This window comes from Euleptes europaea, chromosome 17 (assembly GCF_029931775.1).
Source record: "Euleptes europaea isolate rEulEur1 chromosome 17, rEulEur1.hap1, whole genome shotgun sequence".
Lineage (NCBI taxonomy): Eukaryota > Metazoa > Chordata > Lepidosauria > Squamata > Sphaerodactylidae > Euleptes > Euleptes europaea.
In genome coordinates, this window is record NC_079328.1 from 36,167,972 (window position 1) to 36,191,826 (window position 23,855).

Here is a 23,855-nt window from a genome sequence, read left to right on the forward strand (position 1 = left end):
CATGAAGAAAAAGATGAAGCAGACCATGACGAAGGACGAAGAAGACCTTGAAGACGAAGACCAAACCATGAAGACGAAGAAGATGAAAAAGACCGTGAAGGTGAAGACCATGAAGACGAAGACAATGATGATGATGAAGAAGATGAAGAATTGTTTTTATACCCTGCTTTTTTCTACCATAAGGAGTCTCACAGCGGCTTACAATCACCTTCCCTTTCCCCCCACACAACAGGCACTTTGTGAGGTAGGTGGGGCTGAGAAAGTTCTGAGAGAGCTGAGACTAGCCCAAAGTTATCCAGCAGGCTTCATGTGGAGGAGTGGGGAATCAAACCCGGTTCCTCCAGATTAGAGTCTACGTCTCTTAACCACTACACCATGCCGGCTTAACAGAAAGGAACTACAGAATGCACCCCACTGTGAACCAACTTTGAAGATCCATAGGTCAATAAACAAACAGGGAGGGATAAGACAGATATTGGAGACCAGAATTCTCTAGTGGCTGAGGGGATGAGCTGGGGTCACAGAGATGATGCAGAGAGAGATGCCACGCTCCTGGACTAACCTGGACACTGTCAAAGAGATCCAAGCCTTACCGGAACTGGGGCCTTTGGGGTCAGTTTGTCAGGGAGGCCGGGGAGGAGGACCGAATGGTTCCTTGGACTCGTCTGCAGACTTCCAGTGCTGCTGCTCAGCGTGAGGCTGGTGTCAAGCTGCAACTTTGGGCTCAAGGACACTTCTTCAGCCGGCCTGCAGAGGTCAAGGAGATGGTTATTCAGAGAGGCCAAGATGTTAGGCTTGCATTGCCCCCAATTAAAGTAACCCGGAGACAGGGGAACTCTAATGCGGAGTTGTTAAGGAAGCATGCTCTGCTTGCTTCGCTGTCCCACAAAACGCATCCTCAAGGAAAGGTCTTTCCTTCAGGGAAACTGCATGGGTGAAACTATAATGCCAAGTGCCAAAGAGCTGAGAGCAATCCACGGGAGGCTGATCCTCTGGTAATCCAGAGCTGTCAAAGAAGCAAGAGACCAGGTGTGGGATACAACTACCAAAAGCTCTGGCCTTATTATGGATCACATGTCAGTAAACAGGCAATCAGGAGTAATGGCTCCATAGTCCTCAATCTCTGCACTTTTCTAAATCCAGGTTATAGCTGTGTTACAACCCCCCCCCAAGGATCCCCTTCTTCAGACTTGCTCAGTTGCTCATCCCAGTTACATACAGAAAAACCCAAAGGTACCCAAGGAAACCTTTTGGATAACCATCCTGGAGGGATAAATGCATCTTCTCTGGAACAGGACCAGCATGTCCCAAAGCTACAATACTGAAAAAAAATAGAAGATCTGGAAACCAAGCCCTACGAGGAAAGGCTAAGGGAGTTGGGAACGTTTAGTCTGGAGAAGAGGAGGTTGAGGGGGGACATGATTGCTCTCTTTAAGTATTTGAAGGGCTGTCACTTAGAGGAGGGCAGGGAGCTGTTCCTGTTGGGAGCAGAGGAGAGCTGGCAATAATGGGTTTAATTTGAGGGCAGAAAGGTACTGGCTGGACATTAGGAAAAAATGTTTTACAGGAAGAGTTCTTCGACCGTGGAATCAGCTACCAAGGGGGGGTAAGCTCCCCCTCACTGGCAGTCTTTAAGCAGAGGCTGGACAAGCACTTGTCAGGGATACTCAGTCTAGGCTGATCCTGCATTGAGCAGGGGGTTGGACTAGATGGCCTGTATGGCCCCTTCCCACTTTATGAGTCTATCTGCCTTGAATAGCTTCAAGGTGCGTTTATGTGCGCGTGTCCCTGCAGATCTAAGTGACTTAGATGCATAAGTGAAGGTGAAACCTTTATGACTGGCAAGAAGTTAGACAGTATGAGGGAGGCATCCTTGCCCAGGACTTACCTAGAAATGGATGGATCGTTGACCGAAGAAGAGCTCAGGGCAGTGACAGCCGTAAGGGAACTAATGCTGCTTCCAGGCGACACTGTGATCTGGCACGGACAATTCAATGGGTTGGTACAGAACTCTGCTAATTGGACACATTACCTGAACGTGTGCTGCTTGCTAACGGCAGCACTGCTGCTAAGCTTTCCATTTGGGCATAAGTTAATAGCAAAAGCATCATCTAAACGTTTTCTCCAACTTCATTAAAATATGACTAGCGAGTTTCTTTCTTTCAGCTTCAGCTCCCTGCCTTACAAAGGACCCGAGAGTTCTAATCAGTCCTAGAAACAGATCTGAATAACTATTGCCATCTTTCTTTTCAAAGGGAAGATCGCCCTTTTCTCCCCAGGATGCTCTGGTGACACCTTTCGCATTAGCCACAAACGCATCTAATTTGCCTGCAAAAAAAATTCTTGATTCACCCGAAATTGTAACAGTATACACGGAGCGTCTAATATATAAGACCAAGGCTGCTATGCAGAGGAAGGCAATAACAAACCGCCTCCGGTTATCTCCTGCATTGAAAACCCCAAGAGGGGTCGCCATAAGTCGACTGTGTCTGGACGGCACTTTATTATATTAAATGGCTTCAAGCTGCGATAGTTCATAAAAGCTACAGCACGCCAACCCCTGGCTCAACTTCAAGCAAGCTTCTCTACCTTGAGTTTGCATCTGGAATCTATTAGGGCAGCCAGAGCAAGAGTGTCCTTCATACTTCGTCTTTCTAAAATGGTAGGGTTTGTACAGGAAACGGCCACAACCCTCCAGGCTTTTGGCAATGGGAACAACAGGCACCTATGAAGGAATTCTGCCTGTTCCGACGATAAAGTAATGCAAGAGCTTCCCACTCAGTAGCATAGAGATCCAACTGCTCCCAGGGTCCTGCGTATTACATTCCTCAAGAAACAATGAGAACAAGGGAACGTCTATTCATTTAGAACCCAAAACCTCACTGAGTTTCCTGGTAATTTTTGCCCTGCTACCTGTTGCAAAGATGTACTAGGAGTCATGAACGCATCAGGAGTCATCAGCTTGGGCTTCATATCACTTGACGGGGAGAGGAAGTCCACCGGGACGGACAGTTCCGAAATGCGGCGTATGTCGGGCTGCGAGCCGTGCATGGACCCCTTCTCGGATCCCAGCCCTTCCGTGCCCAAGTCAGCCAAGTGATCTGGAAACGCTTCAGAAACCACACAATGCAGATTAGCAGCAGTTCGCTCCGGGGGCGGGGGGGGGGGAGAAGGAGCCCGTTCCCAACGGCTCACCCAGCTAAAGTGAGGATTCCAAAGTCCCCTTCGGGCAAGCAAGAGACTCAACCACCAGTGTCTGGCTCAGGCAGCATTACATCTCAAGGCAGGGAGGGGCCGTGGCTCAGTGGGAGGGCATCTGCTTGGCATGCAGAAGGTCCCAGGTTCAATCCCTGGCATCTCCAGTTAAAGGGACTAGGCAGGTAGGTGATGAGAAAGACCTCTGCCTGAGACCCTGGAGAGCTGCTGCCAGTCTGAGTAGACAATATTGACTTTGATGGACCTTGATGGTCTGATTCAATATAAGGCAGCTTCATGTGTTCATGTAGAAATCTTACAGTTAGTATAGACACTACTAGGGCTCCAAAAACCGTACACCAACGGCATAGTATTAACCCGTGGAACATAAGCCTCAGAGCCTTTGCTAGCTTCAAATATGGAGCTACTAGCAGACTATGTTATTTCAAGAGGATTTAAACCTTGCAGCTACTCAGGGCCGTCTCAACACTTGGGCATACTGGGCAGTTGCCCGGGGCCCCACGAACATAGGGCCCCCATGCTCATCTATGTATGTTTTGACTCACTGTCAATGAATGAATCAATACTATATTATACTAATTTCTCAAATGTTTGTGTAGAACACTTGATTAATAATAAAAATTCACAGTAATTTTATACTGTGCCATCTCCATCCGTGTGGCTTATCAACTGAGTATCGTTTATATGTTGACCTTTTTGTGTTTTTCAAGGCTCATGTTATATTGTTCAAATGTTTGTGTGGATTAATCTTTGCTGTACAGCATGTTTTTTTTAATGTTTAAACACTGATTTTGTTGGAAGTACCAATAAGTATATCTTTAATTTTATCGACCATTTATATTTTTATTCTTGTGAATGGTTGTGTAGGTACGGGCCCCCAGTGCACTGCTTTGCCTGGGGGCCTATGTTAAGACGGCCCTGCAGCTACTAGGATTTTATTTACCGCCCCACCCTGGAAATTCCTTCCCTCCAAAAACTAAACTGTCCACAAAGCAGGAACAAGCTTGCCTTTTTTGTTCTAGTAGCAGTCTCTCCATAAAGGGCAGAAGCCCCATTTATGCAATGGGGCTTTCCTAACTTCTTCCTGCAGCTCCCCAAAAGCCACTCCTAAAAGTCAGGGGATCTTCTGCAATCATGAGCGATGTGGCATGAGAGGCTGCTGCCCCAGTGTGCGCACGCTCACGCAGAAATTAGAGACACAACCCCCTCTGTGCGAAAATAAGTCTTTTCTGTTCACACAAGGAGCTCCAGATCCTTCCCCAGATGACACCTTCTAAGTCAGATTTCTGGAATCAAGTTCAAAAATATATCCATCTAAGAAGGAGCTCTTACGCTGCTCTGCGCAAAACCCTTGGATGGAAAGAGTACTCACCAAAATCTTCATGGGAACCATGGGGAGGGATTGGAGCAGCTGTGTCTGGACTGTGTAGAGGCTGAAATCTGATCTGCACATCCTGAAGGGCCCTGCAACATCCAGGCATAGAGTTTTTGGTTTGCAAACCTTGCCTATACGAGCCAAAGCTCATCCCACCAAGGCAAGTAAGAGCCAGCGTGGTGTAGTGGTTAAGAGTGGTGGTTTGGAGCAGTGGACTCTGATCTGGAGAACTGGGTTTGATTCCCCACTCCTCCACATCAGCGGCGGAGGCTAATCTGGTGAACTAGGTTTGTTTTCCCACTCCTACACATGAAGCTAGTTGGGTGATCTTGGGCAAGTTACAGCTCTGTTAGAGCTCTCTCAGCCCCACCTACCTCACAGGGTGTCTGTTGTGGAGAGAGGAAGGGAAGGGGATTGTAAGCCAGTTTGATTCTTCCATAAGTGGTAGAGAAAGCTGGCATATAAAACCAACTCTTCTTCTTAAAGAAGGTACTGGATTTTTGCTTTTCACATTTGTTCCCCCCACCCCATATGATAGTCTGCTGTTTGAATATGCTCCAAGTTGAACCTTTTTCCTTCTTGGGAACTTTAGAAAGTAGTTTTGCAACTACTGCAAAAACCTTTCCTTTTAGATGATGAAGAAGAAAAGTTGGTTTTTATTTGCCGACTTTCTCTACCACTTAAGGGAGACTCAAACAGGCTTACAATCACTTTCTCTTCCCCACAACAGACACCTTGTGAGGTAGATGAGGCTGAGGTCACCCAGCTGGCTTCATGCGTAGGAGTGGGGAAACCAACCAGGTTCACCAGATTAGCATCCACCGCTCATGTGGAGGAGTGGGGAATCAAACCCGGTTCTCCAGATCAGAGTCCACCGCTCCAAACCACCGCTCTTAACCACTACGCCATGCTGGCTCTAGATGACACATTCAGGTCATTCCATTTAAGCGAGAAGCGAGTCACCAGAAGGGACAGACAGACACTGGGCTGGAGCCTACAACGTTCTTCTGCTAAATGGGGAGTCTTGCTCCAGAGGCAAATTCCTCACTAAGCAGAAGGAAGTGGCTGGATCCAACCCACTGCCTTTCTCCAGGCAATCCCACCAGCAAAAAGACAACAAAACATGCCCTACTACTGGGCTCTTAAATCAAAGGGGGATTCAGACTGAGCTTGTGAGTTAAGGAAGGCATGTGCAAGAAAGCAGTGGGGGGCATGCAACAAAAGAGCCAAAAAAGACGCTACAGCGGTAGCTGTGCTGCAGCATGAAAAATAAGCTATAGTCTGCAAATCCCCAATTGGTCCAAAACAAAGCATGCATGTATCTGTACAGTTTTAATTTTATTCTGAATGCAGAATTAGGGTTTATTAGGTGCAACAAACACAGATGCTCTGGGATAATCCTTGGCCCCTGGTCCAGGGCTGCAGGCTGAGAAGTGGCAAGCAAAACCTCTCCCTGCTTTGAGGAAACTAAAGAAAGCATGGGACGTAAATCCCTACAAATGTGGTCCCTTTTTCCTGGCTGCCCGAGACCAAGTAAAAGTGTGCAGGGGCTGCCTGCTGGCCTAAGAAGGAAAGCCGCCTTGCAAAATACTCACTTGGTGTGGACGCAGAAGAGCTTGATCAGCACCCCGGCAGCGGATTCAACAGTTCCAGTTCCCTGAGTGCCTTCTGGGGGAGGAAGGGAGAATGGAAAAGAAAACGTTTGGGTTTTCTTGATTTCAGTGCTCTTGAAATACATTTTGCATTTGATTTTATGGTAAAACAGCACAGACCTATTTTTAAAGGGCAAATCAGCTAGTGCATTACTGTAACTGGAAAAGACAACCATGCTAGGAAAAGCTGAAGGCAGCAGGAAAAGAGAAAGACCCAACAAGAGATGGATTGACTCTATAAAGGAAGCCACAGCCCTCCATTTGCAAGGCCTGAGCAAGGCTGTTAACGAGAGGACGTTTTGGAGGACACTGATTCATAGGGTCGCCAGGAGTAGGAAGCAACTTGATGGCACTTTGCAAGGTGCTGTGCAAGATAAAAAATATATATAACAATTCCTCCTCCCGACCACCATAGAACCTCACACACTGCAAGAAACTGCCTGGGCCCACGGTTTGTTCTGCCTTGTTCCTCAAAGCAACAGGATCCAGGTGTTCTTGCTGTCCCAGTGTCTAAGATGTGGACTCAGAGAAACTTTTACTATGGCCAAGGCCAGGAAACAATGACCTGAGAGGGGTCGTTTGTTCTGCAGTTGGGTGATTGGTGGCCACCACCACCGGAGGCTTCTACCCTCATCTCTCTTCTTCTCAAGGACACCGTCCGCCCACTCACCTGCAGTGAGGCCATCGCTCTCCTCTTCGGCTGGGAGGACCTCCGTGTGTCTCAGCCGGCAGCGGCTGACCACCTGGATGCCGAAGCTCAGGACCGGGTGAGTCAACAGGAACTCTGAGATGGAGCTGAAATAAGCTTTCCCTTCCTCCAGGTTCTGCACCAGCTCCATCACGTACAAGACCTGGAAGGAGGGCAGCAGAAAGACACCCCTGTAGCGGCATCAGCCACAGCAGGGTATCTCCAGGGCGAGAGCAGGCACAGACCTGTATCTTGGGCTAGCTAGGAGAAGGGGCAGGGGCAAAGGGGGGAAGGGAAGGGGCCGTGGCTCGGTGGAGCATCTGTTTGGCATGTAGAAAGTCCCAGGTTCAATCCACGGCATCTCCAGTTAAAGGGGCAAGGCAAGTAGGTGATACAAAAGACCCCTGCCTGAGACCCTGGAGAGCGGCTGCCGGTCTGAGTACACAATACTGACTTTGATGGACCAAGGGTCTGATTCAGTATAAGGCAGCTTCATGTGTCCAAGGGTTAGCCAGAACAGAAAAGTGAGCAGCTTAACAGGAGGGATGGCTGGGGGAACTGAAATGAGAACGGGGGTCAAGCTCCCTTTTAAAAAAGCGGGATCTTTCAGTATTTTCACCCATAGCAGCTGTCCACGTAGAATAGAACTAAAACTTCTGTTGCCTTAGCTGAGTGGCTCTGCCAACCCCAGATTAGCCTAGTGCAGGAGCTGCGCAACAGGTCATCTTATCTCCTTTCCACTTCCGCCACACGGCCATGAACGCCTACCTTTCGCTGCACGTCACTCAAGATCAGGTACTCGGCTGAGAGGTCCAGGCAGGCCTTGAGGCTGGGAAGGACGCTCATGGAGCTGAATATATCCGGTGAAAATCTACAATTGACATAAAAAGAAATTGGCAAGAACAGTTATTAATAGGCTGCCCAACAAGTTCAGATTTGTTTTAGTGAATACTGTTAAAATAACTGCATGTGTTACCAAAACCTCATTATTAAGACGTAAGATATCACTCATTGCTAGAAAGGGCCCATATTTGATCATTTAGCTATCTGACGGAATACAAGTTGGAACGTTTAGGGAGCTAGCATGGTGTAGTGGTTAAGAGCAGTAAACTCTAGCCTGGGGAACCAGTTTTGATTCCCCCTCCTCCATATTAGCAGCGGATTCCAATCTGGTGAATGGGGTTCTATTCCCCACTCCTCCACATGAAGCCTGCTGGGTGACCTTGGGCTAGTCACAGTTCTCTCAGAACTCTCTCTGCCCCACCTACCTCAAAAGGTGCCTGTTTTGGGGGTGGGTGGGAAGGGAAGGCGACTGTAAGCCGCTTTGAGACTCCTTAAAGGTAGAGAAAAGTGGGGTATAAAAACCAACTCTTCTTCTAGATCAGAGCTTACCGGACAGTCTGCAGACAGGTCCAGGATACGGTGCACCACATTTTCAGCTCTCGGTTCTGATCTGCTCCTGTGATGAGAAACCTCCAGAAAGGAACTCTGCAGAGATGAGAAGGAATCATCAACAGCCACATAAAGGCCCTTCTGCTTAGCTTCCCTGAGAACACAAACTTTCATATTGCATATTGAGATTCTAGGCCTTCCTCTCTCTCTCTCTCTCTCTCGCACATGCAGGATAACTCTGCTTGATATTTACCAGTCACCACACACGAAAGAGTGGCTGGATTTGTTTGTTCAGCCTAAAGTACTGCAGGATTCTTGGTGGTATGTGTATCATACAGGAAACTGTCTTCTACTGATTCAGACCATTGGTCCGTCAAGGTCAGAATTGTCTATTCAGACTGGCAGTCGCTTTCCAGGGTCTCAGACAAAGGTCTTCACATCACCCACTGCCTGGGCTAGACATTAGGAAGAATTTTCTAACAGTTACAGCGGTTCCTCAGTGGAAGAGGCTTTCTCGGGAGGTGGTAAGCTCTCCTTCCCTGGAGGTTTTTAAGCAGAGGCTAGATGGCCATCTGTCAGCACTGCTGATTCTATGATCTTAGGCAGATCCCAAGAGGGAGGGCATTTTGGCCATCTTCTGGGCATGGAGTAGGGGTCACTGGGGGTTTGGGGGGGTAGTTGTGAATTTCCCGCATTGTGCAGGGGGTTGGACTAGATGACCCTGGTGGTCCCTTCCAACTCTATGATTCTATGGTCCTTTTAACTGGAGATGCTGGAGATTGATCCAGGGAATATCTGCACACAAAGCAGAGGCTTTTCCACTGGGCCACACCCCCACACCCAGCTCATAAAGAAGTGCCCCTGCAGCTGTGCATTCACAAGCTGCTCACCTGCATATTCCAAAGAATGGGGAATAGTACAAAGGAGGCTGTGCACCAGCCTTGCTGAGGGCATGGGCAGGCACGAAAATCAGCCATTGTCCCCTTTCCATGTCCTACACGAGAAGGGATTGCCGGTGCTCCTGCTTCAGAAACGCCTGCCTCTGATCCCCACCTCCCAATGTGAAAAAAGCATCTCACAATCTTGTAAAAATCCCGATGTTACAACCCTTCTCCAAACACACAACCTGTACTCAGAGACAAGGACCACATGATGTACAAGAGCTGTAACCACTCTCTATCGACACTATCCAAGAATACCTCTATTCAGGCTCCCTGTGCTACAGCAGTGAGGCTGGCTTGGCTCACCAACATTTTCCCATGAAGTTATTTGCCTATGAAGGCCTTTCCTGCTTGCCCGTGAAAATGGAGCAGCCCTTTTCCCACAAACAAAAAAAACACATCTTACTCTGGATCTTGTTTTTTGTGATTGTCGCAGAACAGCAAACAGGAGAGGGGCCTGCTGTCGTGGGGCTTCCACTCGTGAAGGCACCTAGATGGGAAGTCGAGAGAAACTGTGACCTATCAGCTCGCCCCTTCACAAGCACGGAGATGTCCAACAACCTAAGGAAAACTGCAGGCACGCTCGTTCCTAGGTACATCCCGTCCCCTCTCTGAAGGTACCTTGGTTCATCCTGCCCTTCTATGTAGATCTGCCAGAATTTGACATATCCATCGTGGCTCGCTGTGGCCAAGACGGCTCCATCAGGGGAAAGGGCTCCTTCGCTCAGGCGCTGGAAAGGGGCATGCCAGAAAAGATCTGGAGTCAGTCTTCAACCCAACCCAGCAAAAAACAACAAAAACCCACCAAATCCCACAGCAATTCAGCTTCAGTGAGATGTGACGTAGCCGGTTGGTAGAGAAAAAAAAAAGGTGAATCCATATTTTACATAAAGGTGGAATATTTTACATAAAGGTGGTAACCTCTTGGCGGGCCTGCAAGACAGAGCTTCTCCACCAGGGTTATGGTTGAGTCCAGCTACGGTTTCTTTCCACTAATGCTGGCCTCCCTACCCTGCGCGCACCCCCCCCCCAAATTGTTCTATCTTGGGGATATTGGAATACCGTGGGTTTTGCTGTGGCCTCTATACCATGTTAGTCATGCCTTGATATATATTATTGTCTGATACAGATGTTGCAGGCTGGTTTTTAACCATAGTTTCAAAATGATTTATTGTGTTTTAGGATATCATTTATATCTATGTGAGTCGCCCTGAGCCCAGCCTTGGTTGGGGATGGCGGATTATAAATTAAATAAAACAAACAAACTGCCCCATTCTTTTGCCACATCTCTCGCTACGAGTGCTAGGGTATCACACATTTCTGTTCCTCACTGCTTGTTCTGACTGCAGATCTGTTCTTGATAGTACCTGCTCTTGCTATTAAAAAAGTGTTCTCAGTCAAGTGGACAGAGCCAGATGTTTCTTCATAACTCTGAAGTCTGTGTGCGTGCTAAGGAATTAATTAAGCGACACAGCAAATGGGCTGTTTCAGTAACTGGTCTTGGAAAGGTAAAATGGGACCACCTGCCCCTAAAAAGCAGCAAAGCAGGTACCGTGCTGTGTCCTTTCACGACGATGAAGCCCTCTTTGATGCTGGTCACTTCCACGGGCCATGAACTGTGGTTGGCTCGAATTATATCAAGGTCCCAAACCTCTGCCTGTAAAACAGAGAGATGTTAAGACACTGATCGCATACCAAAGCACTCTCAAGGAGCAGCAGAGGGGAGCGGCCATCCTAATCAGCAGCTTGCTCTGTACAGATGGTCCTCCAGACTCTACACTATCTCCTGTCTTTATTCCTCAGGGGTATCATTCACACAGATATAGCACAAGGGTATCAGCTCACTACCGTGTTACGCATTTCTTTCCTTTCCCTTTTTGCTTTCTGTCAAATTTATTTAAGCACAAATTGGGGGGGATAAATATGGGCCTTGTCTTTTATTTAAGATCTGCAGAGTACCATGTATGGTGTGGCTTCGTCATAATAAATGGTAACAACAAACGGCCGGTTCAAACAAGTTTTCATGACAGCAACACTAAGTGTCGACTTTTGTATCCAAATCCAACACCATTAGCAGATTTTTTGTAGCATCCATTGCAAGACAGTTTGTATATCAAGCTGCCATTTATAAACTGCTGAACGCATCGAACAATGTACATGGAAATGTATTGGAGTGCAGTCAGATATTAAAATAAGGACTGCAGAGGACGGTTGCTTACATCCTAACTATGCTTTATGCTGACCTTCAGGGGTATTATATCAGGGTGCAAAGCATGCTGCAGTTGGGGGAAAGGGGAAATGCTTGTGGAAGTAAGTTTTCCCCCATTAGGTTGAATGTAAGCCAGCAATTTACTCTGTAGCCTTAAAATGGATAACAGATCAGCCATTCCCACCTGACGTGGAAGAACCTGCTTTTAGACATCCCATGATAAGATGCCATCCCCTTCAAAATGAGAAAGGAACACTGGCTCTTACTCTGAGGGTCTTCCTGTCTTCTCGTTTACTATTTCTTTGGTTCAGAGCAGTGCGGTATTTACCTGGCATGATCACCTTTTAATAGTTTTCTCTCTGAGTTCTAGGAAACGTTATTATACAGCTTAGGGAGCACCTGAACTTAGGTGCAGGATGACCCCCAGCACTGAGGACAGGAAGTTTGAAACTTATCTGATTGGTGGGAATCACCCATGCTAAGATGCTGTCCCCTTCAGAGTGAGAATGAATGTTCATTGAGTGTTTTCAAAGTGCGCAACCATGGGCTGGGAGGAGCCATGCTGGGCTGACAATGTTCATCTCTCACACAGAGAGGTCTGGGAGAAAGGCAAGGCTTTCTTACACGAACACATATGAACACATGAAACTGCCTTATACTGAATCAGACCCTTGGTCCACCAAAGCCAGTATCATCTACTCAGACTGGCAGCGAATCTCCAGCGTCTCAGGTAGAGGTCTTATGCACAACCTACAACCTGATCCTTACCTGGACATGCCAGGGGTTGAACCTGGGACCACCTGCATGCCAAGGAGATGCTCTACACCACTGAGCCACAGGCCAGTAGCCAGAAAGTGATGCCTCTGTGACTCACATATTGCCCTCCTACACCCGCTGCCTCATTCCTCGCCAGGACTTTTTTCTCAGCCTTCAGAAAAGCATTCCTATCTTTCCAGTGGTTTTCGCTAATCAACCAGCATTGATTACAAATGCTTGTAATCACTTTTGTGTTTATTAGGGTCCCAACAAGAGAACATAAGAACATAAGAAAGGCCCTGCTGGATCAGACCAAGGCCCATCAAGTCCAGCAGTCTGTTCACACAGTGGCCAACCAGGTGCCTCTAGGAAGCCACTAACAAGACGAGTGCAGCAGCACCATCCTGCCTGTGTTCCACCGCACCCAAAATAATAGGCATGCTCCTCTGAAACTAGAGAGAATAGGTAAGCAGCATGACTAGTATCCATTCTAACTAACAGCCATGAATACCCCTCTCCTTCATGAATATGTCCACTCCCCTCTTAAAGCCCTCCAAGCTGGCAGCCATCACCACATCCTGGGGCAGGGAGTTCCACAATTTAACTATGCAATGTGTGAAAAAATACTTCCTTTTATCTGTTTTGAATCTCTCACCCTCCAGCTTTAGCAGATGACCCCACGTTCTAGTATTATGGGAGAGGAAGAAAAATTTTGCTATGAATTTTATCTCTTTGGCTTGACTGGAGCATACATTTATCCAATCAATATGAGGGAAGTTGAAGTCTCCCATTATTACTACTTCGTTACCTTTACATGCTTCCCTAATTTCATTCTCCATCTCAAGATCACCCTGAGCCATTTGGTCAGGGAGCCGATAGAATGTCCCCAGTACTAAATCTCCTTTGGGGCCCGGAATCGTCACCCATAAGGATTCTGTGGACGAGTCTGCCCTTTTTATGGTCTCTAGCTTATTAGACACTATGCCTTCCTTGATATTCATAGCAACACCCCCTCCAATACACCCTTCCCTGTCATTTCTATACAGTTTGTAACCAGGGATGACTGTATCCCACTGGTTCTCTCCCCTCCACCAGGTTTCTGTAATGCTCACTATATCTGTGTTTTCTCTTAAAACCATGCACTCTAATTCCCCCATTTTTGCTTGGAGGCTTCTAGTATTAGCATAGAAACCCCTCCACACTGTTTCTCTTTTTCGACTTGCCTGGTATGTGCCTTTGGGCATCTTTAAGAGGCTATCCATCATTTTTTTCCCATTCCCTTTCATGTCCAAGTAATTCCCATGTGGGCAATCTGAAGCAATTTTCCCTTAGTCCGTGTGCACTGAGTTTGCCCGAACCGGATGCTTCTCAGCTCCTGTCGGCTTTCCCCCCAATTTTCCCCCCAAAGAGATTTCCCTTCGCGGGGTTTCTTACCCTGTCCTCGTGCAACAGTGCCAGAGTCTGGCTGCCTTCCTCGCAAGTCTCCTCGTTCTCATCTGGGATGAAGGGACACCATATGATCCTCCGGAAGCTGTTCAGAGGAGTCCCGTCAGGTCGCTTGATGTTCACCAAGATCTCCTCTCTGATCGCCAAGTTGAGGAACGGGTACAGACTGCCTTGCTTTATATAGCCACCAAAACATTCATTGAAATGGGAAGAGCTCCTTTTGAGGTAGACCTCCGACATAATCAGAAATGAACGCAAAGGACTTGCAGTGGCTTTCTCTTATGCCAGCCCAGCAAGGACCCAGGTGAACGGTACCAACCCCCCATCCAAAGGTTCAGACACCAACTCTGTGGCCTGGAGTTTCATTCTAACTTTAATCAAGAAGCTGTCCTTCCATTTCACAAAACGCCTGCCTTTCAACAGAGATGGAAGAAAAGGATTTCACATTCTCTCCCTCACACCCACTCCAATCTTACAACAAGCTTCTGGATATTAAGCACAAACCCTTCATCTCTGCACCCAAGACTGGGCCAAACTTTTCCCCTTCCCATTTCCTATCACTCAAAAACAGCACTCAAATTCTAGGTGACATCTGGCATCCCCTTTCAGTTGCATACACCTGCCTGCCTGGCTGCCAAATGAACTTTTTGCTTAATGGCAGACAGCCAGATCTCCAGTGCTGCAATACTATTCAGTTCATTAGGAGACAGGTGCTACGTGTCAACATTATTTTGATTTCTAGAGAGGCCCAGGTTTCAGGGAAGTAACTCAGGTTAACAAGAGTACAGTTAAGAGGACAAAGACAGCGTCACAACGAGGCAAATCCGCAACATGAGGGCCAGAATACAAGAGCGTCTCTGTTTGAGTTAGAAAGCAATGATTTGGAAAACTGCTTGCTGACTGGATATGAGCGATGCCATACGAAAACGTATCATGCCCAGATCCCAAATGAATCAGGGTGTCGTCTAGCCTGATAAAATGAACCCATAAAACTCTCCACGTGACCACAAACATCACAGCTGTCTCCTCCACAAAGTCCGAGAGATAAAGATACTGGATTTTTCCGTTCTCCATGGCCAGGCGCCAGACAAAGAGGTTGCCAGCTTCATCCAGGCAGGCCAGCTGGTTGGAGTTCAGGTGGGCAAAAGCCAGGTCCGCTATGCCACCCGTGAAGCCCTTCAGCAGGGTCCGCTCGGCCGTGCTGATGCTCAGGACCCGCACCATGGCAGAGCCGTTGCTGGCGACTGTGGAAAGAAGGGCAAGGAAGAGGTCAGCAGACGGGGTCGGGTGAGCACCCTCCATACACAAGAGAGGCAAAGCAAGATGAGAGAGCGGTTCAACCATTAAAACTACCGTTAAAGAAGCCTGTCAATTCAATTCAATTCAATAACCTTTAACAGGCATAGTACAAAAGACAGCTCATACAGATTCTCACAATCGAAAACAGATCACACAAATCCCTGATGAACAAACCAGGGCCCCTACAGAGAATACAATACAATTAAGTATAAAATATATAAAATGTACCATATTTTGGGATTAAACAAAAGGCTAAAATAAAGGATTAAAATAATATAACCATCCAACCAGACTGTGATATAATAAGCAATGATAATCATGATCATTGACCAATCTCTAGAAACCACATCACAGCAGCAACTTGAAATATTAGGCAGGCTTCAAAGATCCCGTCTCAGTAACATTACCAAAATTTTTGCAACCGAGGCAGTTGTTTCATGCTTGACATCGGACAGTAGAGCAGTTAACATTCGGCTTTTATTATTGACTAAATCGGTATCAAGCAAATCTAACAGACAGTCATTACGAAGGCCCTCACCCAGGCGACATTCCAAAATAATACGCATAAGTGAGTCTGGGGATCCTGAACCACAGGGGCAGAGTCTCTCCTGATACGGAATGTGATTGAATCTACCTAGTAAGACCTTCAATGGAAAGGCATTCATACGAGCAAGAAGCCTGTCCAAAACCACACAATTTGTTGTTACAGAAAGACAGGCACCTCACCTCTAATGGCGTATGCCAGGTAGGCATTTGACACAGCGATCAGGTTGCCGTAGTAATATTTCTGCTCCCAATCATACCTGGCTACCGGCTGGATTTTAACCTGTGGGGGGGGTGACACAAAGAGCAATTGAAATATTGATCGGCAATATGTGCCAGCAACAGTTGTACCCTGGTGGTGGAAAGTGCCTTCAAGTCGCAGCTGATTTATGGTAACCCCACAGGATTTTCAAGGCAAGAGACAAACAGAGGCAGTTTGCCATTGCCTGCCTCTGCATAGCAACCCTGGACTTCCCTGGTCGTCTCCCATTCAAGTACTAAACAGGGCCGACCCTGCTTAGCTTCCGAGATCTGACGAGATCGGGTCAGCCTGGGCCATCCAGGTCAGGGCCATTTGTACCTTACTGTTAGCCAACAGCATCAACAATCCCACAAGATGGAATGGGTGGGTTGGACCCAGAAGATAATTTCCACTAATGGACAGGCTTTTCACCCATTCCACCCCTTCCATTGCAGACCTCCAATTCACCCCCCAACGTCGTTCCCCTCGTTTACCTTGTTGCTCCCTCTAGCTTTGCTGGTGATGCTGGAGTCGCTGCTGGCTACTATCTCAACATCTTTAGCCGTTATCACCATACAGGTGGAACTGTCATCGCCAGAAAGGCAGCTAGAAAAGGGGTGGAGAGGGGTGGGGAGAGAGAAAAATCCAAAAATATAAGAGATTAACAGCTTCTGCTGCCAGGGGTTCAAAGGGTTGTGCTCACAGAAGACTCCAAACAGTAAAGAGAGGGCCGCAACAAGGGACCTTCTGCATCGTCTTGAGCTTAAGTTCTAACAAGGCCATGCGTAGACCCAGGCACGGCTGTAACTGTGATGCACCCACAGTTTACTGTTTGTCTTTCCTGTTGCAGCGACCTAAAGACAATCTGTCCATAAAGAAAGGACAGATATAAGCATGAATTGGGAACTGCCAGCCCCACGTGAATCAATGGCAATGAAAACATCCCATTTGTTTCCACCAAAGGGAGGGACTATATAACTCAGTGGTAGAGTGCGTGCATGGTACAAAGAGCGCCCCACTCTCAAGTCCTGGAATGTCTATGTATAAAGGGACCTTAGGGAAGCAGGGCTACGACGGACCTTGGAGAGTCACTGCACCCGAAGAGCAATACATTAGACCATTGATTCAGAGAAAAAGACTTTAAAATGAACCTCTCTTCTGCTGGGCAGCCCACTAGCTTAAATTTGGATTTTTCCAGAGCCAAGTTCTATAAACACTGAGTAATCTTTAAACCAGCAGCCCAAGGACAAGCTAGAAACTTAGTCTTTGCAGGAGCGATTTCCTGCTGAGCCACTATCCAGCAAGGGTTTCGATGTGGGAATGCCACATACATCTTTCTTCCTCGCTAGTTCCTTGGGCTCTCGCATCTCCCCCCCCCCACACACACAAAGATACCTACATGACTTGCTTTTCTTGCAGTGTTCCCAAGGGAACCGTCTGAGGCACCGGCTTGGCCAAAGAAGCTCCATCTCCACCTGATATGGGATCGGGAACCAGCAAACCATTTAGGTCTCCATTGTATGAACTGGGTGGTCTCTGGCTTTCATTCACTGAACCTGCGTGTGAAAAAGGAACCAACAGTCATGCTTACTTAAGACTTCAAAAATGGTTGCATCTCTTTCTGAGCTTGGAGGGGCTCCCTTCAGCGACCCACAGTTGTAAGAGGAGGAGGAGAAGAAGGAGGAGGTTTTTATACCCAGCTTTTCTCTACCTCAAGAAGTCTCAAAGCAGCTTACAATCACAATCCCTTCCTCTCCCCACAACAGGCACCTTGTGAAGTAGGTGGGGGGGGGAGAGTTCTGAGAGAACTGTGACTAGTCCAAGGTCACCCAGCAGGCCTCATGTGGACGAGTGGGAAATCAAACCCAGTCCCCCAGATTAGAGTCAGCCGCTCTTAACCACTACACCACGCTGGCTCTCATGGTGACAAGAGCATAACAAGGGGTGGAACAATCTAGGAGAAACAGAAGGCTCTCTGTGTGAGGCACAAGGAAAGGGTTTTTCTCTCTGCCCACGACAACATCATTCCCTCTACTTCACTGAAAAAATGGTAAAGCCCTAGAGAAGTAACAACATTCTGAATGAAGATCATGTCCACATGATCTGTACATCAGTATCCCACCCATCTTTCAAGGAGCTCAGGGTGGCATCCATAGTTGGCTCTCCCTTTCTCTACTTTTTTGTAGGGTGCATAGATCAATAGGGATTCTGTTGGCCAACTATTAATGCCCCAGTCTGTTATAGAAAGAGGAGGAAGAAGAGAATTAAAGATAATACAACTATCCACACACTACAGATTTACTGCAACCGGGAGCATAAATCCTATACCTTCATACCCTTATAAAGGGGTGGGAAAATACTTATGTCAATTGAATGAAAAGCAGCTTAGCTCTGAAGTTTTGGCTTCCAAAAGTCTGACCAGTACACACACACACACACACTCAAAAAACAACAACAACACAACCCTGAAAGTTTAACTAGCATGATGAAAACAGTTGCATAAGGCACTTACGCTGAACACAGATCCAATCCTCATCTCAAACCTTAGGCCCAAATCTGTCATAACATCAGAATGGCCAGACTTTGAATACTGTGTGTTGATTTCAGCACAACACAAACCCAGGCCCTTAATTCATTTCCCAGAAAGAATGCAGTACAATTCATACGTAATATGAGTCACGTTCTTCTCAACCCATAAATACCCTTATGGCTTGGACCCTGCATATACACTGACACAAAAGGAGGAAGTAACAATTTGAATAATCAGAAATGTCATCGTCTATTCTATTTACCTTTTTAAATAAAAGATGTTTGCAAGACTATAGGCAGCAATTCAGGTATCAGGCCACACCATGATTTGAAGTTCCAAACATACAATGAGCAAACCATAGTTTGGAGCAGCATTCATTTTGCTAACCCCTCACCCCTATCGGCTCACTCCTGCCTCCACGGTGTATCTCTCTGCAGTAAGTGCAACAACCATAACTATGGTTCATCAATTCATCTATCATGTTAAAACACGGTTAGCATGAAGGACGGCTTGCAGCTCGCTTAAAAGCATGGTTTTAAATTCTGGTTTGCCGGCCAACCACAAACTACAGAGATGGACAAAAGGGCGGACTGAAGACAGGCAGAGAAGCCCAGAGGAAAACCCAGGCAGTTCAGTTCAGTTCGTCCCCCAGTATTTCTTGAGAGCTGTTTGCTTGGAGACTACAGTACGGGCATTTTTAGGCATCTTCCCTCTTAGAGTAGTGAATACAGTCCAGCTACAGTTCTTCGGAGCTATCGGCTCCAGACATTTAACATCTAACGTTTTAGAGTTTAAACTTCCTGCTGATCTGGGATTCATTGGTTTAAAAATAATTTTAAAATGTGGCAATCTGCTTTGAATAGTATTCATGGAAAAGCAGGATACAATGTTAGAGGCTAGTAAAGATTCTAAAGACAGAGATAATGCAGTCTTTGCCTCCAAAAAGAGATATCAAAAGCAGATATGCTGTACCATTGACGTGGGGTGGAAAACTTTCTACTGCTCCATTTTTCTGTTGAAAACTTTCTGCCCCACATATCTGAATGTCGTCTGTCTAGAGCTGTCAGGGCTGTTTTGCTGCAAGTCAACCACGTCAGATGGGCTAAACGTGGGATATGAAGCACTGACAAACCCCAATGATTCTACATGGTACAGGCCTGTATGTGGCATATTTGCCTTCTTCTGCTGACATTATTTGAATTTATTGAAATCGGAGATGGAAAATTTTCCAATTCAAATTTTCCCAGAAAACCCACATCATTACTCTATACTACTCAAGAACTTGGGCTCCTTTGCCCATATTTACCCAAAAGGAAGATGGGCCTGAATATGAGATGACCTTCCCTTAAATATGTTTTGTACAAAAAGGGGGTTTTCAATTACAATAATTACAATAATTCAACTTGTATGCAAATGTAAGATGACCCTCCCCGCCTTTTTCTTGACAGCACATCTGGGGGGGGGAATCTAGTCTTCCTTTGGGGTAAATACAGTAACAGGTCCACTCCTAGTTAAAGAGAAACCCACTCTCATTCTCTGCAGGCTAGAGATGTAAGGGTCTGGGGGGGGGTTTCCCCTCTCCCAAGGGCTTTCTTTCAATTTTTCCATTTGGAAGAGCACTACAGAAACCCCTATTAAAAAAAATTTCTGTTAGAATGATTAAAATGCTTCTTAAAGCACGGTTTTCCACACTTGCAATGTATGCCTTTCTCTGACTTTTAGGAAGCACTGAAAAAATTCATACTTTAGTTATGCACAATATTTTCAAGATTTTTTTTGTTTAAATTTAAATAATTGGGGCAACAATTAATATGCTATAATGAGTTTAATGATAGTACGCCATTAAACAGGCGTGTTTTCAATGTTAAAAAGTTTAGCTTAATACCTATATATGCTGGCCATCCTACTACTGCAACTCTATGAGAAGAGTTTCTTCCAAATAATACATTCTTTTGTTTCCTTCAGATTTGCTTTCTGCTTTCAACTTATTATTTTGTCCTGCTTCTCAGAGGGCAAAAAAATAATGATACATGTGCTATGGTAGCATAGGGTGCAACAGTTTAGAACTCCTTCTCAAGTATTGGGGATACTTGCTATTTTTCTTACATCCTAAGTCATCAAGTAGCCAGTGGTGACAAGCACACTCCACCCCAAGTTTTTTTTCAAGAAGCAACTGAGAACCCAGAAAAACTGCACCTCTATTAAATCAGTGCCTGACTAACATTCTGTACCAAGATGCTTCATCAATGTCATGGGTTGGAGGGGATTGCTATAAAGAAGACACCACATTACTTCTAGTTTGGCAGTGGGAACAAAAGGGACACACCTGCCTCTACATATCAAGAAGCACGAAAGCCAAGCCTCAGTGGCTAATATAAGACAACAGTTGACTATCAAGCCCCATCAAATTTGTGGCTCGCTGGAAACTGACATAGTCTAGCAGCTGTGGAAAACTAGCTTTTAAGTGGAATAGAAGGTTACATTGGGGGGGGGGACCCCACAGCAAGTAAAAGCTGCTTTTGTACAGACTTGTGGACAACAAAATGAGAGCCAGAGAAGCGCTTAGAGTGTTGGACTAGGATCTCGGAGACCCAGCTCAAATACCCACTCTAGCATGGAAGTTTGCTGGATGACCTTGGGTCAATCACACACTCTCAGCCTAACCTGGGAGAGGAGAATAATGTAAGCCACTTTGGATCACCATTGCGGCGAAAGGTAGGGCTTAGATCAGTGGTTCCCAAACTTTTCTGGCCACCGCCCCCTTGGTTCTACAAACTCAACCCCAGTGCCCCCTACCCTATCCAACAACACAGTTGAAGGGGCCAGCCTCTAGTGCCCCCTGCTGCCCCCTTGCCTCTTAGTGCCCCCCTAGGTAATCCCACCGCCCCCCAGGGGATGGTACCACCCACTTTGGGAACCACTGGCTTAGATGAAGTAATTAAACAAACAAGCAAGCACAAAACAATTAATTTAGATCTACTTAGTCCTCCTTTTGGCCTGACAAATAACAAGTATGTAAGAAAGGAGACTGAATTTGGCACAAGGAGAAACATGACTACAGAAGGAAAACACAGAGAAAACAAATCAAGGAAGGACTAAATCACAGGGTAGTTGCTGAGCAGTGCTAGAAAGCCAGGCTGAATCTCAGGCTCCATGCCAGCTTGGCCAGCCAAACTCTGCTTAGAACAGCTTGGCTTCCAAAAAGCTCTAGGGTTTGCAAGCGTCGCCAGACAGATGGCACCGCTATCCGTTTCACAGGCTTTAATTGCTGCAGAACCACTACTTTAAAAACCCAACAGGGCCAAAATCAAATCAGCTGCCTGTCGCATTCAAAGAATGGGGAAGGAGAACAAGCCTTTCAAACAGAAAAAGAACAGGGGGAAGGAGAAGACACAGACACCCTACATTAGGCTTGTCCAAACTGTGGCCCCGAGGCCGCATGCGGCTCAGGACAGCTATGAATGTGGCCCAACACAAAATCGTAAACTTACTTAAAACATTATGAATCAACTAACGTTAGCGTTAGTATATTTTATGTGCAGCCCAAGACAATTCTTCGTCTTCCAATGTGGCCCAGGAAGCCAATAGATTAGACACCGCTGCCCTACATGGTACTGAAGAATAAGCCACCCATGTAACAGGTAAAGATACAAGATGGTAGTGGGGTGTGCACATATGCACACTTTTTTTTAAATTCAAACAGGCCTTTTTATTTGTTTGCCAAAGCTCACGGCCAAGCTTTATTAGCTTTTCTCTCCAATGGGGATTCAAAGCAGCTTACAACATTATTCTACCCTCCTCAATTTTATCCTCACAGCGACAATCCCGAGATAGTTTTTGGCTCAAAGACAGCGACTGCCCCCCAAGACCTCCAGTGAACTTTCACAGTAGAGTGGGGATTCGAACACAGCCTCCGAGATCTCTAGTCAAACGTTCTACCCACAATGCACGCTTTTCTCGTATGACAAAGTTGAGTGAAGCTTAGACCCAAGTAAGCGTGCAACTGACTATCGTGGTCCTATGCAACCAGATGAAGGGCATTTTCACACAGCCCAAATAGAATCATAGAATAGAATCAGAGTTAGAAGGGACCACCAGGGTCATCTAGTCCAACCCCCTGCATGATGCAAGAATTTCACAACTACCTCCCCCACACACCCCCTACTCCATGCCCAGAAGATGGCCAAGATGCCCTCCCGCTCATGAACTGCCTAAGGTCATTCACAGTGGGTAGCCGTGTTAGTCTGTCTGCAATAGTAGAAAAGGGCAAGAGTCCAGTAGCACCTTAAAGACTAACAAGAATTGGTTCTCGTAGGTTATCCAGGCTGTGTAACCGTGGTCTTGGTATTTTCTTGCCTGACGTTTCGCCAACAGCTGTGGCCGGCACCTTCAGAGGAGTAACACTGAAGGACCGTGTCTCTTCAGTGTTACTCCTCTGAAGATGCCGGCCACAGCTGCTGGCGAAACGTCAGGAAAGAAAATACCAAGACCACGGTTACACAGCCCGGATAACCTACGAGAACCAATGAACTCTGACCGTGAAAGCCTTCGACTAACAAGAATATTTTCTGGTAGGGTATGAGCTTTCGTGAGCCACAGCTCACTTCTTCAGATACCTGAAGAAGTGAGCTGTGGCTCACGAAAGCTCATACCCTACCAGAAAATATTCTTGTTAGTCTTTAAGGTGCTACTGGACTCTTGCCCTTCTCTGCCTAAGGTCAGTCCACTTTCACCGCACCTTAACGATCATTTGCAAGCGGATTTTGCCAGTTTACCCAGTAAAATCCACCTTCAAAGTGCATCGAAAGTGGATTGGAAGTGCATTGTTTGGGTTGCGTGAAAGTGCCCGTAGTACACCTCCTCGGAAGTAAGCCCCACTGCGCGCGTCCAATGGGGGAGGCTGCGTCCCAAGAAAGCCATCACGTGCGGGGCTGCAGACCTCCGGCAGATCTGTTCGGATCGCAACGGGGGGGGGCTTACTCCAAAGTAAGCCGGCTTTGCAATCCGAGCAACAGCAGCCCCCGGAGTTCTCCTGACCGCCGAGGCGCGGGTCGGCCGCGCCTGCCCCGTGGGGAGCCTGCCAGGAGGAGAGCAGGGTGGCCCGGGTTCAGAAGGCGGGCTCCCCGGTCCCGGAGCGGGAGGCCGGAGGCGAGCGACATCCCCGAGCTCCCGCAGGGTCCCCGCCCGCCGGTCTCTCACCGCCCGGCCGGTCCAGCTTGAGGATGTCCCGCAGGTGCTGAGTCGCGTCCTCGATGTCGATGCTGGCGGAGGCCATCGGAGCGCCGCCGAGGACGCCTCCGTCGCCACCCGCGCAGCCGCCGCCCGGACAGGCCCAGCCCCGACTTCCGCTTCCGGTCCGTCACCCAACGTCCTCCGCAGTGGAAACCGCTGCTGCGTCGCTCCCGTTCCGCTTTCGTTCCCAAGAAGAATTCAGAGCTTGGGAAATAACGAAGGGAAGAGGAGGAGAAAGGCCAAGATTCTTCTTCTTTGGTTCTTGTAGGTTATCCGGGCTGTGTGACCGTGGTCTTGGCATTTTCTTTCCTGACGTTTCGCCAGCAGCTGTGGCC

General features: G+C 47.2%; 1 protein-coding gene across 2 annotated transcripts in view; it reads right to left on the reverse strand.

The window, feature by feature from the left end:
- EDC4 (enhancer of mRNA decapping 4) overlaps window positions 1-23,625 on the reverse strand; it is a 38,627-nt gene extending 15,002 nt beyond the window's left edge. For both annotated transcript variants that reach the window (XM_056862827.1, XM_056862826.1), the window contains exons 1-17: window positions 23,488-23,625; window positions 17,158-17,314; window positions 16,253-16,364; window positions 15,701-15,800; window positions 14,730-14,919; window positions 13,664-13,811; window positions 10,817-10,921; window positions 9,886-9,995; window positions 9,671-9,754; window positions 8,324-8,419; window positions 7,700-7,802; window positions 6,914-7,094; window positions 6,187-6,259; window positions 4,589-4,680; window positions 2,914-3,110; window positions 1,889-1,977; window positions 594-747 (exon numbers count right to left, since the gene is read on the reverse strand). In XM_056862827.1, coding sequence (XP_056718805.1) covers window positions 594-747; window positions 1,889-1,977; window positions 2,914-3,110; window positions 4,589-4,680; window positions 6,187-6,259; window positions 6,914-7,094; window positions 7,700-7,802; window positions 8,324-8,419; window positions 9,671-9,754; window positions 9,886-9,995; window positions 10,817-10,921; window positions 13,664-13,811; window positions 14,730-14,919; window positions 15,701-15,800; window positions 16,253-16,364; window positions 17,158-17,314; window positions 23,488-23,563 — 2,067 coding nt within the window. In that variant the 5' untranslated portion in view covers window positions 23,564-23,625. The remainder of the gene's footprint in view (window positions 1-593; window positions 748-1,888; window positions 1,978-2,913; window positions 3,111-4,588; window positions 4,681-6,186; window positions 6,260-6,913; window positions 7,095-7,699; window positions 7,803-8,323; window positions 8,420-9,670; window positions 9,755-9,885; window positions 9,996-10,816; window positions 10,922-13,663; window positions 13,812-14,729; window positions 14,920-15,700; window positions 15,801-16,252; window positions 16,365-17,157; window positions 17,315-23,487) is intronic.
- Window positions 23,626-23,855: the final 230 nt, after the last annotated feature.